The sequence below is a fragment of the Agelaius tricolor genome, unplaced genomic scaffold (assembly GCF_023055355.1).
Source record: "Agelaius tricolor isolate 1412-34295 unplaced genomic scaffold, bAgeTri1.0.p SCAF_8, whole genome shotgun sequence".
Lineage (NCBI taxonomy): Eukaryota > Metazoa > Chordata > Aves > Passeriformes > Icteridae > Agelaius > Agelaius tricolor.
This window is the reverse complement of record NW_027269268.1, coordinates 16,786,123-16,801,845: the sequence shown is the minus strand read 5'-3', so window position 1 is coordinate 16,801,845 and position 15,723 is coordinate 16,786,123. Positions and strand designations below refer to the sequence as shown.

Sequence of the window (15,723 nt, the reverse complement as noted above, 5' to 3'; positions counted from 1 at the left end):
TAATGAAAACCAAAGGCTTTAAGATGTGGTCCTCTTAGAAGATGCTGTCTAATGAACAAGACAAGATTAATACTATACTTCAGTCGTCTAATGGTATCTAATTACACTGATACTAAAATGCTAAGGGTTTTTTATTGGCCCTGCATCTCCCCATTAGGCCGTTTCTCTTGAGGTTTTGATGTCCTGGTACTGCACCTCTGTGGTGCTCTGGGTTTGTGTAAAGCTGAGATTAAATAGTTCATCATAGGGCTCCTCTGCACACAATGCTTTCAGTTATGTATTGCTTAGAAAGGCAGGACAAGGTCTGCATGGGTCTGGTCTCTTTAAATGGATGCATAATGAGGGTTGTTGGAAAGATAGGGACTGTGTCTTCCTAAGGATGGAGGAGACAAGGGTGCCTCTGCCCTGGAACTTTGGAATTAAAATAGGTGAAAATAGAACTTCCTGGATTTCTTTCAGCTGGAGCCAGGAGTCTCTTCACAGACTCTCCTACCAAGCAGTTTTCAAAAGGGGTCTGTAGAATAATGTATGTGCAAGTATTTTGAACATCTTGTTCAGCGTGAAAAAAGTTCCTTTCAGAATTGATTGCACTCTTATGCTTTTTAGTTGATGAATGCAGTAACAGGCAGTTTAGTTAGCTTCCTGCTTAACAAAGGCAGCAGGTAATCTTTCAGTACCAGGATTGGACAGTTGCTGCTTGTTTTAACAAATGTGACCATTACTTCTAAAAATGTCAAACAAAACTTGAAAGAGTGGAAAAACAGATAGTAAAGAATTCATTTAAATGTGAATAGATGCTGCAAAGGATAATAGATAAAAATGTTTTTCAGCTTAAAAAAACAAAACACAGAACATTTTATTTCTGCTAGGTCTGCTTTTGTGAGAAGAACCTGACTCTACTTTTAACCCCAGGAAATGAGGCATTCCATGGTTTTTATCCCCTGGTATTGCTACAAGCCTGGCTTTAGCCAGGTCAGTTAAATCCAGAACTGAGAATCATTAGGCTTCTGTTGCTGTGCAGTGCTAGGCCTAAGTGCCTCAGGGCTTTGATTTGAGGCTTTGTAAAATTGCCTTTTATCTAAATTCTTTGCAAGTAATTGCATTTTGGGCATTCCACATTGCAGCTGAACGACACAAACCAAGTGCACCTGCAGTGTCAGTACTTCTGTCATGTTTGTAGCTGGTTCCTCTGCTGTGCTGTGTTTCCTCACTGATGCTTCAATAGTGGCAGCTGGCTCAGATACTCTTTCCTTACTGTTCTGACTTTGAAAGACTAAGATAACACAGTCCTCACTGTTACACCCAAATCCGTGCTGCTCTTTGCTATTCTTTAGGGACATGCTTTTGCCAGGGTGTCAGAAGGCTCCTGCCATGGCCTGTGGAGTGCAGGGTGTGACAGGCAGTGTTTGGCTGCAGCAGTGTGGCCTGGCAGCCCAGGAGCAGGCGAGTGTGCCGAGTCTCTCAGCAGATGGAGCAGTGAGTCAGCCTCAGGCGCTGCAAGGGCAAAGCAAAGGCTCTGACCTCTGTGTGCAGAGGGGCTAAACAGCAATATCCATTGCAGCTCTGGAGGAAAGATTGCCCTCTTGGATATAGGGAAGGGAGCATTATGGCATGGCCTATGCATACAAACAATGCTGTTTGGATTTTATGCAAATCTCCAGAGAAATCTTAGATCTCCACGGAGAATGTAGGATGTTCTTAGGATGGAAGAACATAACATACGAGGAATCTGTCTGGATGTGTTTGCCATTTTTTTCATTCTCCATTCTGGGAAAGGGGGGATTTGCAAGGCACATTAAGTCCCTGTTCTGTGTTGTCTTCTCTGTGCCATGGTGTGACCCTGCCCTCCTAATATAAGTAAGGTGCTAACAGTAACAGATTAAAATTCAGTCTCAAAAAACTGAAGATGTCTTGTCTGCAGTGTAATGCTGTAATGAACTAAGAAGTTCTCTAATTTAATGACACCTTTCTCTCAGTCTTGAACTTCTAATTCAGATTCTATCTGTGAGTCTGTCACAGTGCTCCTGATCTTAGTAAGTGAAATGTTCTGGATTTATGTATGTGCATAATTACAGATACTCTGCTGCTGCAGAGAATAGGAGAGGGGCTCACAGGTACTGTGACAGAAATAGGTATGTTGGCAGAAATGGCAAATTTCAAGTAGTTGGCAGTGTCTGGGCAAGAAAAGTCAGAGTGCAATCTGAAGTGAGGGGAGTGGGAGTAAGGTGTTACTGTAGGCTCTGGATGACAGTTTGTTGTTCCCTGTACTTATAGTCCCCTTTCTGGTAGCCCTTGAAGCACATAGCTGAACCGTGTAAATAGCTTCTCATCTGCCACCTGCTCCAGCAGCACAAGACAGGTTGCTGTCCTGGAAATTCCTTTGAAGCTCAGGTGGGCTTCAGAGCAGCTCAGTACACAGCAGAAGTGGTATCACCTACCTGTGTGCTCCTCCACTCCCATGGCAGTGTTTGACCCAGGTGTAGGCTCTGACTTTGAGCTGATTTTGAAACTGACACCAGGTGCATCACTAGGATCAGATTGACTGTAAGTATTTAGAAGACCTGGAGCCTTTTGTCCAGGCCACAGCAAAATTTTGGAGTCTTTTTTTTTTTTTTCTTTTTGGGATCCAAATCCTCCTTAAACAGAGGGTGGTGTATTATAAGGCTTAAATTGTTACCTAATGAGAATGGCTTTAGTGGCCCTTCATTCCTTGTGGAGTTGTTTATTTTCCTTGTGTTTTCTGCAGATGCTGGTATAGGATGGCTTAATGTAGTTCAGAGATTTGCTATATTATTTACAGAAATTTGATGAAGTGCAGAAAATAATTGGGATATTTTAATGTAAGTCTGCACCACTGGCAGTTGTAGAACGGGAAGGGTTTTCTCTGGCACTGACTTGTACATGTGGATGTTTGCCTGAAGAAATGCTGGACTGTTGCACATAGACTGGTGCAAACTAATTTGCAGTTGTGTAAAGCATTGTCTTGGCAAGGAAGAGCATTGTTTTAAAAAAAAGTATAGCTATTGTGTGATGTATGGCAAGTAAAAATCTTAGTGGGGTCATGCATCTTTCAGGGCTGTCAGCTGAAAATCTCTATAGAGCGAAACTTTTCTAACCAACAGTTTAAGTCTAGTAAAAGTCTTTGAGAATGAGGAGAAAGAAGTATTCATTTGTTTTCCTTGAGGTTTGAACCATTTGCATCAGTTTTGGAAAAGGTTAAAGGGACGTTTTGCCTTAGAGGGCCCTCCAGTGGTGGAGGGCATAGTAAACATGGGAGGGTTTGGATTTGGGATGGATTTATAGCAGGGTTAGTGGAAACAGGAAGAGGTTTGGGGTTGGTTTTCGTTTCCAATTTATTTATTTTTAATGCAAAAGGTATGTTTCTCTACTCACATTGTTCATGCATTGATACATATTTTACACATAACTGAAAGCAGCTTGCTAAACCTCTCATTGCATTGCCCCACATATATATAGAGAGACCTGCAAATTGAAGAATGGATTTTAATAGAAGTTAAATTTTGCTACTGATATGGGACAGGTAGGAAGGAAAAGCATCACTTTATAAGGTGCCCCTCTGACACCTGTAATGCTATGTTATTGAAGGATAAAAACATCCTGAGGTTTTGGATTTTGTCTTCTTATACTAGAAGTAATAAGCAATGTGATAAGACATATTTTATCTGGCTTAGAAGCTGTAAATTATTTTTCTACTTCAATATTTAATTTCCTGTTTTATCTTTTTGACTTTATTTTATGAACTACAGTGTTGCAGAAAAAGAATACTTTTGATGATGTCTGCCTTTAGTTTTGACTTTTCTCTGTCAATTCTAGTTGCTGTAAAATTAGTCAAATTTGAGAAGAGACAGAAACAATTGGTACATAGGAGGGACTGCATGTATTAGAAAGTTGTATTTAAATCAACAAATATAAAATTTCTTTTGTTAATTGCTACTGTACATCTGGAATCCTATCTGAGTAAAAATAGTAATGGTTTGCTTTTTTGAGACATTCAACATTGCAAGCTCTGACTTCTTCTGGAAGCTGCAAGATCTGAGGTGCTTTTGAAAATCTTGCCAAAGTGTCAGAGGAGGAAAGCGAAGATATCAAATTATTGCCATGCCAAATCTTTCAGGGCACAACAGTGTTGCACAAGGAAAGTGGCTTCATTGCCAAACAGATCATCTTTCCTTTCAGAGCCCTCCCACTCTGTTCCTGCCTAATCCTCTTCTGACAGGAAAAATACTGTGATAAGACAAACACCCTGAGAGCTGTGAGTGTAGATGTGGGGCATTGAAGGAAATATGTGCTCGCAGGATTGTGACGTGAGATTGTGTGTGGTAATGATGACTAAATGCTGTGACTGCACAAGTTTATGTAAAAATTTTCTTACCTTTATATTCAAAAGAAAGATGCAGGATGTTTGTTGTGGAGAACTGAGGAGTGGGAGGGAATGCTCTGTGAGTATTTCACAGGTTAGAGAAGAGAGAGCTCTTCAGGTATACTTTCCATGGCACGACTGTATTCCTGTGTCACTGCACCCTTATTGCTGCTCAGAAGGCACAGCCCTAGCCTGGGACCTGCTTCACCTATCACATACAACTGAAGAACCACTGGTGCTCATCTTTGTCACTTTTACACCCAGTATGAATACTGACTGAAGGCAAACACTGTATGACTGAGGGGGAACAGTTGCTTTCTGATGCTCTGTGCGAGTCCTTTGGGCAAGGACTTATGCAGGGTTTTTAAGAGTCTTTGCTTTGGTGTGCTGGTACCTTATCATTGGAGGGAAGAAAACAGAGCTTTTGCTGCTCAGATCTTTGAAGAATGTCCAGTTAGATGCTTTGAAAAATTTGCCCAACGTAAGCTCACATGTATTGTTTTTAGGAGAGGGAGGCATATTCAACAACTGTTTTCTATAGACCAGGCTATTTTAAAGATGTAGCAGCTGAGTTTTCTGGAAGTCATGCTTCACTTAGGAAAATACTGGAATGTATTTTTCTTGTGTCTTTGTCAGAGTTTAAATCAAACAAAGAACCTTGAAGAAGTAAGTCTTTAAAGATTTGAAGGGATGGGCTTTAGAGTAAATGTATTCTGTTTTTAAGGAAACTGACATTTGTCTCTCCATGCTGTACTGCAGGTTTTTGTGCTTTGCGTGATGATGGGAATTAGTTCCAACCAGGCTGATGGTTGATTTATCTGAGTCAACTTTTGTTGAGGTTTCCAAAGCATTGCACAAGAGGTTTGAGGGGAAAAAGTTTGGGGGCATGTGACAGTTAATCTCATTAGCAGTAAGAATGACGTTTAAGCACACTGTTCAAAATTTACTCAGTTCTGTGCTGCTCTTTGTTTTAATTAACAATCTCTTGCATAGATTGGGAGCATAAACTTCTTTCCACTTTAGTCCAATTAAATCATGCTTGGAAGCTGTCAGTGGTGGGGGGAACTCCTCCCTACCCCCCTTCTTTTAATTGTTCAGTGAGTCTGTTGAATAATGGAAGAAGTTGCCTGACAGGTTTTGTAGTGGTTCGTCTTCTTGATGAATTATTTCAGAGGATAGGCGACAATGCATTGGAATGACTCATCCAATTCCTCAGAAAGTGACAATGAAGCTCATTCAGCCTTCACACAGACTGAGCACAACATAGTTGCAGCTTACTTAATAACAGCAGGTATGGGCATTGGCAAATTGTTGCATAAGTTTTTAAAATAGAACTTGTAGATCTGAATGCTCATTTTGTACAGTAATAGTGATGGTATTTCTTTTTGTGTTAGACAGCTGTCTGATGGCTTTTCTTCATTTTTACTGACAAGTTAGCAATCAGCTGCCTGACTGAAATGTGCAGAAACATTTGAAGTGTGCAGAATCTAAGTTTTCTGCTCTATATTTGAAGGCAGCATTGTGTCTCAAAAAATACATTTTGTTGATATGTAATTATAGAAGAGAGTGAGAATTAGTTTCTGCCAGCTTGCAAAATAGATAAAAATAGGGCATAGCTGTCACATCTTGCATTTTTCTGTGATGTGCTTGAAGCTATCTTGAGATTTCTCCTGGGCCACATGTTTGTAGTAATATATGTGTAGTCTGAGCATGTGAGCGGGTGTCTGTTAGGGGGATGTAAGGGGAAGGGTTGGAATGTGACTTAGAGGGAGGGAGCTGGTCATTAATCAGAGAAGAGCAGATTCCAGTTGCAGCTGTATTTTTCACCAATGACACGTGTTAGAAAAGCACGCTGTGAAGCTTTACATCGTGTTTTATCCCTGTGGCTGCTGTGGTCTTTGGCTAAACTTGAATGATTATAAAATTATTCTTATTCTCCCCTTAAAAACTTATTCATTATATAACCACAGCTTCTTCAGTAGTGCTTTTCTGAAGCAGTGACTGCCATAGTAATGAAATATCCAGCTAACCAAAACCGAAACCTACTGTGTTTAAAAACAGGCCTTCTACACCTTTATTATGGAAAATCAAAACAGTTTAGTCTTTATTCATTGACTGTACCACAAATTTTTCCAAGTTGTAGTTAGATTTTAAAATACTGTAAAAAATTAATGTATTTTACATTTATATGAAATAGTATTGCTGATGGTTGCAGTTTATTTAGCATATATGTCTGAAGTGGTGAGTATCAAATTGCTGTGCTGGAAAAGTGGGTTTTTTTGGATGCAAAGACAATCATTTATTTAAGGTCTTTGGAGAAATTATTAGAACAGCTACACAGAGCAGTAGGTTTCTTAAGAAGCTGTAGAGATAAATAATTGCCAAGAATTGGAAGCCTAGATATACCTCTTATATTTTTATTAAAATTGATTATGTAGTATGTAACAAGATGATATGTTCAGATAGTTTTGACCAGCTGGTCAAACAGTTTGGGATCAAAGCTATCATTGGTGATCACAGGGTATCAATGGAATTAGCCAGAATCAAGCCAGCTCTTCTTTCTTAATCTTGCATGGAAATTAAATGTCATGGGAAAAAAAAGTTGGATTACTTTGCAGTTTTAGGTTTTTTTCAATTTTTTATTTCTAATTATAGTTGGGGAATCTGATAAATCTTTACTTTCTTAATGAGAAATTAAATCTTTAATTTCTTAATGAGAAATGTTTTTGACAATGAAGTCCATAAAATATTTGAGAGTATGATTGATTGCTTTGCACCAGCCTTACCACAGCAAATTTCACAGCTGGAAGATTTAAGCCTTGTTAATAAGCAGAAATGTAAAAATTAGAATGAAGTCTGGGTGCAGTGTTCATCATTATGCTGCTCTTTAAAAGATTTAAGTGTTTCTCTCTTGTTTTCTGGGAAGGAATTAATTGTTAAGCATTACACTGGTCAGTGTATTAATTTTTGTAATGACAGCAGGGATACTCAGGCTGCAGCAAGCTCTGCTGCCTCATGGATGTCTTTCTGCTTGTAGTGGTGAATGCTCTGGTATAATTTTAAAATGCTAGCTGGAAAGGTAAATTCCATGTTATACATGTACCTGTTTTTTTTTACTTTGATGCTAGTACCCAACATTGACATGTCCCACCTAAACTGTCCCTAAGCACCATATCTACACATTCCAAGGGATGGCAACTCAACCACTTCCATGGGCAGCCTGTTCCAGTACTTGATAATCCTTTCAGTGAAGAAATTTTTCCTAATATCCAAAAGTACTCTTCCCTGGTGCAACTTAAGGCCATGTCTTCTCATCCTGTCACTTGTTTCCTGGGAGAAGAGACTGACCACCACCTGGCTTCACTTCCTTTCAGGTGGTTGTAAAGAACAATAAGGTTGCCTTGACCCTCCTTTTCTCCAGGCTGAACAACCCCAGCTCCCTCAGCTGCTCCTCACAAGATTTGTGCTTCAGCACTTTGACCAGCTTCAATGCTCTTTTAATGGGCACTGCTTAACTGCTACCTGGAGAAACTTCATTCATTTGCTTGACCTGTTCCTCACAAACAGAGATAATTTCTTGTATCTACATGTTTTTTCTCACTTTGTTCAAGATGGAATCTGTCTTTTGTCTTATATTTTGTTCTTCAAAACAAAATTCTTTTTTTTGCTCTATTATTATTTTACTTTAGTGATAATAACATTTTTAATTAATACAGGTTCCACTTTTTCTTCCCTGTTTTCACTGCCTCCCCTCTCTCCTCCTTCCTTTTAAGGCTGGACTCTGAATTATTAAATTTAAGTGTGTCTAGAAGGATCTTTTCTTCATCCTGAGGATATGAGTTTACAGTCCTGTTGTATGTCTGATTTCATTATTGGTAGCTGTAATATCTGTTAAAACTTGCCTCATAAGAAGTCTGCATTATTAAACTTGTAATTCTCTGCTTTCTCCCAAGAGATGAATTGCTATCTGTCAACAGGAGAGCTGACAGAACTAGCACTGCATGTGGTTTTTTTTACTGTAGTGTTCATTTCAGATCAGATCTCAGCTCCTTGTTTATTTAAATTTTTGGAGCACATAGGATCAGTGTCATTCCTGAAATGTGTGAGTATATGAATATGATAGATGATGGCATCTGTGGGGCCAAAAGATGTTGGACCTCCAACAGCAGACCTGCACCTGAGAACAAACATCCTTGGTGGTGTTAAAAGAGAGGTAGCTGAGGGGTAATTATGATTTTGCCTCATTTGATTTTAAAATTACTGAATCTCAGGGGTTGGCAGGGGCCTTCTTCTAGATCAGGTGCATAAATTTTTTTTAAAACTCTTTTTTATTTACCAGTCACCAACCTGGATTCTTCTTTACCATGGAGGTCAGCACTGTACTTGGTGGCCAGAGTGTTTGAAGTGTAATCCTAGATGCATTTGAATTTCTGCTCTGCTTGTTGTCATTGCATCAAAGGTCTCATTGGCTGAATCCATGTGAAGGTTGCCTAACTGGAAAAGCTTTTTTCTCTTTTTCAGGTGTCTGTCCTCTTTGCAAACTTGTACTTGACTAAAAATAAATCTCTTTTGGGACTTAGATATTACAATAGGCTGCATTTTCTTCTGCACGTGTATTGCTGGCTGGTGTGTACCTTTTGTCAAGTTTTCCTTTTTCTGTTTTTACAGGAGTGATAAGCATTTTCAGTAACATTGTTGTGTTAGGCATCTTTGTTAAGTACAAAGAGCTTCGGACAGCAACCAACGCAATTATTATCAACTTGGCTTTTACTGATATTGGTGTTAGTGGCATTGGTTACCCCATGTCTGCTGCCTCAGACCTGCATGGAAGCTGGAAATTTGGATATACTGGATGCCAGGTATTGCAATTCAGTTAGAGAGAAAGTTTCAGCACTTAAAAGCAAACTGAGAAATAAGTAATGGCTCTGCCTCGTGTTATTTTAAGAGATAAGGCAGAGATGCAGAATGTGACTCTAGACCTGAAGCTGATGTTCTGTGATGTCAGCAATTTCTGGAGATGGTATTTTGTGTGAATTTCACTTTAAGCTTATATTTACAATCTGAAAATGTTTAAGTGTAACCTTATGTCTATCAACTAGGCATTTTAAAATAGCTTTAAGAAGGGCTACAAAATCAAATCCTGAAATGAAGATGGTTGTAGTAACGCAGGCACGTTTGATGATTTTGCTGAGAGCTAAAAAACTTTGATAGTGACTTCTGTTTTGATGGTGAGCTTGACAGATCTTGGTGAGTTCTGCTTGGCAAATTCATGTCCCTTTTGGATGGGACTAATAGGATATCCAAAATGAAGGCCTCTAAGGTTTTTGGTCTCCATTAAAGATTTAGCCTACTTTTAAGAGCTGCCTATTTTTAAGAGTAGACTGACTGAAAAACATATACTTCCATAGCAGAGAGATGGTGGCCTTTGCTCACTGTGTATTGTGATTTTAATTTACATAATTGATAGACTGTTGGTCTTAATTGCCCATGAATATGAGTAGTAATGTGAAGGCATATACTGAAAATGTGTCATAAGGCAAATATTTTGGACATTTATCTAACAGATGCTCATCACAATCTGACATCACTTGCCTCAGTAGACACTACCTTCACAGTCAAAATTCAGTCATTGTTTGGCAGGAAGCCTCACTTTTAACATCTTTGGATCTGGATTGGCTTGTGGTGTGTTCAGGTTGATGAGATCTCACTGATTTGAGAGTTAAGACCACTTGAAGCACAGCTCATGTCTACCTAAACCAAATGATTCCTGTGATCTGAGATGGCTGAATGCCATCTGTTATAACTGCTGGTGCCATGTGCTCTGGCTCAGGGCTCTGTATTACTGGAGTGCCAGTGGTAACACAGCCCTCCCAGTCATCCTTCCTGGTCAGGCTTCCTATGGGATGACCAGGCAGATGCATTTGGAGCATGCTGGGGTTGCAGAATGTGTTGTTCTATGCAAAAGATCTGACACACTTAAAAATGGAACCTGAGGGGGTAAATCAGTGGGCCACATCTGTGAAATCATCACAACAGGTGAAAGAGTGATAAATCAGAACCTCATGTTTGCTAAAGCTGTAACTCTTTCTGATGGACCAAATGTTCCTCAGGTTTCCTTAACATAAATTGATAACATGAAATAAATCCCTCCAAATTTTGAATCTCAAAATTTACTTATTGAGGGACAGTGTTTCTTTGATTTTGAGACTGCTGTCTTTAGGATTTCTAATGTGCACACAAGCAGGTGCTTTTGAAATGTATACTTTCTAATGAGCCGCCTTCAAATTTCAAATTTTCTGCATTGAAATAAGACCTTTAAGACCTTGCTTACGGTAGAGAACTGTGGCTGAATTGTGTTGATTCAGTACACAGCTTTGCGCTTCCATCTTTGAAAGATTTCTCAGAAATTGTTTTCTTGCTTGTTTGTTTTATTTTCAGATCTATGCTGCCTTAAATATCTTTTTTGGGATGGCGAGTATTGGTTTGCTGACTGTCGTTGCTGTTGATCGTTACCTGACCATTTGCAGGCCTGATATAGGTACTGACTTAGGGTCAAAACTCAGTCACTCTTGGGAGGAATAAAATTCTGATTTGATTGTATTGTTTTCTCATTAATGACTCCATAGTTACAGTGCTGGGCAGAACTTGAACCTACAGTACCTGGTTAAGTAAGTTATCTAGTTGGCATACTGCTCATTAAAGTAAAAAATTAATCATTAGGCTGTTACTCTCTTTATAAATTGTGTTTTTATGGCCATATTCGGTCTTTAGAGGGCCACATCCATACAGTGAAGCACACAAAAAGCCTCTGGCTGTGTGAGGTTTTGACCTCTGTCAAGCAGGTGTGTCCCTCTATTAACATCCCCTGGGTGTTTTTCTCTCCTCTGTTGCAGCTGTGTTGTAACAGTTAATTCCTCCCCTGCAATCTCCCAAGGATGTACTTGAATGCAGTGTTGCATAATAAGCTTTTGGCGTGGGGTTGGGATCAGGTATTGCCTGTATGCTGAGTTGGAATGGGTGATGGTGTTCAAGTGCCTTGAAAGGCTGCAAGGACTGAGATGTCAGGCAGCAGAATGAAACTGTTTGGAACTGGAAAGGGTCTATATAAACTCTTTATGTGCTTGTTGGAAGCCACCAGTTACTCTAGTTTGACACTGGAAAGAAGCATCAGATGAGAATTGTGTCTGTGCTTGGCTGCAGGAAGAAGAATGACTACCCGTAGCTATGCCACTCTCATCCTTGCTGCTTGGATAAATGCAGTCTTCTGGTCTTCCATGCCTACTGCAGGCTGGGCCAGCTACGCTCCCGATCCCACCGGAGCAACATGCACAGTAAATTGGAGGAAAAATGATGCGTAAGATTCCCCTTCACGCTTTCTTTTAACTTTGCTGGCTCACTGGAGTCTAAAATTGTTTAATTCATTGCTGTAGGAGCATAACTTCTTTCTGAAGTATGAAGTAAAATTTTTAACAAAAATTTAAAGCAATAAAAATAACATAGTGCAAGTCTAGCAAAACACCCCGTAGGAGTTATGCTTCAAAACTTCAATACTTGTACTTTCTAATTAAAAAAAATAGCTAAAGAAAATTTTCCTTTTTATTTAGAGCTTGTTACAAAATGTCAAAATCAAATCAAAATACCAAATTCTTTGGTAACTTTTCCTGGATGGCTATTTGTAAGTTACTCTGTTTTGTTTTTCTGTCTTATCAGGTCCTTTATTTCCTACACAATGAGTGTAATTGCTGTTAATTTTGTTGTGCCCTTAACAGTCATGTTTTACTGTTATTACAATGTTTCCCGGACAATGAAACAATATGCCAGCAGTAACTGCCTGGAGAGCATTAACATAGATTGGTCTGACCAAGTAGATGTGACAAAGGTAAATGAGTGCATGTTTTGTTTTAAGCATGTTCTTTGTGTTAAAGTCCTAGTTGCAAAGGGATGATGCAGTCTTTTAAGTATTTCAGTTTCCTACATTCCCCCTTTTCTTTTATACTAAATATTAGCTGATACTAAGCCTTGGTGAAAACTCTTAGTTTGACTTACCACACTAAATTATTTATTTTTGGTCTAATACCCTCTCCAGATGAATAGCTGCTTTGAAGGCTGGGAACACTGTGAATTTTCCTTGCCACTCTCCTCTGTCATTACCTAGAAATGTACCTCCAAGGTGCCTTAGGAGAACTTTTACTCTGTGTCTGCAGAGTCCTTAGGCTTCCTGCTTGGTTCACAGATGTGTCTGGTCTGAAATGGATTGGTCAACTCTCACTTGAACTCGTGGCCTAGGAATGAGAGTGCATTTCCAGCTCCCAAGCTGTGTAATTCTAGTCCCTTGTTCTTTTCAGTCTGTTGAGCTTATCTCTTATGTAAGCAGTAGCAAATGTGAGTTATGGCATGAAATGATATATCCTGCCTTGAAGGCTGACATTCTTTTAATGTATAAAAGTCCTTGAGAAATCTTGAAGTTCACCAGCTCCTTTGATTTTGTGTAAAGATGTGATTTATGGTTGGACATGATGAAAAAGTGAGAGAGGATTGGACAGAAGAGTATGTACCTATGTTTTTGAATTACTTATCAGTGCAAACAGCATTCCTTGGAAAACTTTCTCATTGCTATGTTCTGAGGAATAGTATTTTTACCTAAAAGGAGTAATTTGAGTGTTTTACTTTTGTGAAGAACTTTCAGAATAATTGAAACTGAGGATTTGGTTAAAAATTTAGACTCATGTTTGTGAAGAAAATGCATTTTTCTTATTTTGCAGTTGAAGACACTAAGTTATAATAAAAAAAAAGAGAAAAAAATACTTTGGAGTTAAGCAATATCCTTGTCTAGAACTGGACTAGTATGTGCTTTTTGAAAATTAGCCTCCTCTAAGTTTTGTATGTACCAAACTTTTAAATGAAAGGGTTCTTTCTTACATTTTGGTATTGTGTTTACATTTAAATAGGGAACTTCTGTGAGAGTCACTGCTTGTGTATTGATTGTCCTCTAGAGCAGCTCATACAAAGTAGCTGTTTATTTCTTGTTTCTCATTTTGGTCATCTCTGAAAGACTAACTAGTGAGGTAGGTGAGCAGCACTAGGGAATCCTGTGTGTATGCAGCCCTGCAGATTTGGTTGGTTTTCTAGTGGCTTGGTTTGTCCTCTTAATTCATTTGAGATTTCCATTCCAGTTTCCTCTGCTGATTCATGTCCCTGACAAAATCCAGAAAAGTCTGTCTCAGCTGATTACCTCTCCTACCCTCTAGTACCCCCAGTTTGTCACTGTCCAGGTGTCCTGGGCCGTGGGCCCCAAGCTGCCCAGGTTGTTCTTTCTGCAGGCAGAGAAGACACGAGAGCTCAGATACCTCCTGTGTATTATTCTTCAACATGTCTATAATGCTTCATTAAACCAAGCAGAGACTTCTGGGTTCCTCAACTATATGTCCTAGAACATTTGCTTTCTTTTATTTAATTAAGCCTTATGAAACATTTTTATTAACAGCTGAATTAAATATTGGGCTTAAATTTTTATCTCTGCTCGTATTTACTGTTTGCAATAGCATCCCAGAGTGACTTGTTATGGAGGTTGTAATTCATGTGTGAAGTCCTCTCTGGTAATTTAAACTCCTGATGGGCAGATTTAACATAATGAGTAGTGCTGATTTTGAAGGAATATTGTATGTAATGAAGTGACACCATGAAGTGAGGTGTGCTATTAAATCCTCAAAGTCAGATTTCACCGTTAACTGTCAGAATGTGTCAGGTGTGCTTGTTTATATCTTATTTAATTCAGGATAGCTCTGTTTTCACCTAGGTGTATGTGCTTTTGTTATGAGGTTTTGCTGTGTGGTCTTCATCTTGAGATAATATTGGTTATGTATCTGTTCCTCTTGTTTTACAGATGTCTGTTGTGATGATTATCATGTTCTTGGTGGCATGGTCTCCATATTCTATTGTGTGTTTGTGGTCTTCCTTTGGAGACCCAAAGAAAATTTCTCCTGCAATGGCCATCATAGCTCCTCTCTTTGCAAAATCTTCCACATTCTATAATCCCTGCATTTATGTCATTGCAAACAAAAAGTAAGTCTTCTGAAATTTGTCTATTTCATGATTTTAGCATATCATCTGAGTGTAGAAGGATCACCTGTAAAACATGGCAAACTGATTAGTGAAGAGGAAATGGTACGGTGCTGTTAATTTTCTGAAGATGACTTTTGGACAGGAAAGCCTAAAGTAAATTGTTATCATCATCATCACAACATCCTGAATTGATACATATTTTTGAGAGCATACTAACATAGCTTTTGAAAATCCTATTTGTGTTCTCTCGAGGGGATTCAGTACAGAATTTAGGTTGCATCAGTAGTAAACTGGTTTTATTGACTGTGGCCAAAGTGTATGGTCTTAGTGACATGTAACTGGTGTAGATTTTTGTGTTTGATTTGGGATGTATCATATTCCAATGGATTAGGATGGATTGACCTTTTTCATTAAAGTAAATAGGTTAAGCCTATTCTGATTTGAGCAAGCATAACAAATGCTCTAATCAAGCCAGTGCCTCTGACTGAGGACTGTGTTTTGCAAAGAGGCATTCTTCCCATCTCTGCTACCAACCTTCAAGCAGAGCCTGTGATCTCTGCCTAGGTGAACATACCTGCTAAGTCAATGGAAAAACATCTGTGTTTTTTTCCCATTCTGTGAGTTCATCTTTGTTATGGCTGTACACTCTCCTGGGATAAACAAAAGCTGCTGTGATCCCTATTTAAGAAATGAATTAGCTTTACACTCCGGTACCTGGAAGTGTAAAAGACCCAGGTCCTTTTGAATTTCAAATACATGTTTTTTATTAAGTCCATTCTACTAAAATTGAGAACTATTGTAATAGTTGAGACCATCTTACCAAATGTTTCCCTTCTCTTTGGTTCTCCAGCTAATGATCTTTCTGTTTCCCCTTTTTTGCCCTCGGCAGGTTTCGGAGGGCGATCCTGGCAATGGTGCGATGTCAGACAAGGCAAGAGATAACCATAAACAATGCTTTGCCCATGAGTGTGTCTCAAAGTGCACTGACGTCGCAGAACTCCAGTCATTTGCCTGCATAAGTTGCATGGAAAGAAGTGAAATCTGGGTTCAAGTTACTTCATCTTTTGGACAATTTCTTTTTGAATATTAATCTTTCCCAGCTAGCTGGTTTGTGTTAGTCACAGTAATCTTTTTAGAGAAGATAAGGAGACAAAACCTGCCAAGACTTTAGTTTTTGAGAGTGAGGTTTATTGGTCCAGTATGTCTGTCCCCAAAAAAAAGGGTAGCAAAGTGGCCACTGTGACTTTTACAGAGCTAGACAAGGTGACAGAGGGGCCAGG

The 15,723-nt window shown here is 39.0% G+C and overlaps 1 protein-coding gene across 1 annotated transcript; it reads left to right on the top strand.

Annotated features, from left to right (window-relative positions):
- The first annotated feature begins 50 nt into the window (after positions 1 to 50).
- Positions 51 to 15,654, top strand: RRH (retinal pigment epithelium-derived rhodopsin homolog). Its single transcript, XM_071431771.1, has 7 exons — positions 51 to 5,672; positions 9,050 to 9,240; positions 10,820 to 10,919; positions 11,582 to 11,735; positions 12,092 to 12,260; positions 14,265 to 14,443; positions 15,333 to 15,654. The coding sequence occupies exons 1-7, from the start codon at positions 5,567 to 5,569 to the stop codon at positions 15,460 to 15,462; spliced, it is 1,029 nt and encodes a 342-aa protein (XP_071287872.1). The 5' UTR covers positions 51 to 5,566; the 3' UTR covers positions 15,463 to 15,654.
- The last annotated feature ends 69 nt before the right edge of the window (positions 15,655 to 15,723 follow it).

What these genes read in the sequence shown, in the direction of transcription:
- RRH (XM_071431771.1), top strand. Translation starts at nt 5,567, where the DNA reads ATGCATTGGAATGACTCATCCAATTCCTCAGAAAGTGACAATGAAGCT. An exon ending in TTGGATATACTGGATGCCAG is followed by an intron (nt 9,241 to 10,819) that starts GTATTGCAATTC and finishes TTTTATTTTCAG; the next exon opens with ATCTATGCTGCCTTAAATAT. An exon ending in ACCAAGTAGATGTGACAAAG is followed by an intron (nt 12,261 to 14,264) that starts GTAAATGAGTGC and finishes CTTGTTTTACAG; the next exon opens with ATGTCTGTTGTGATGATTAT.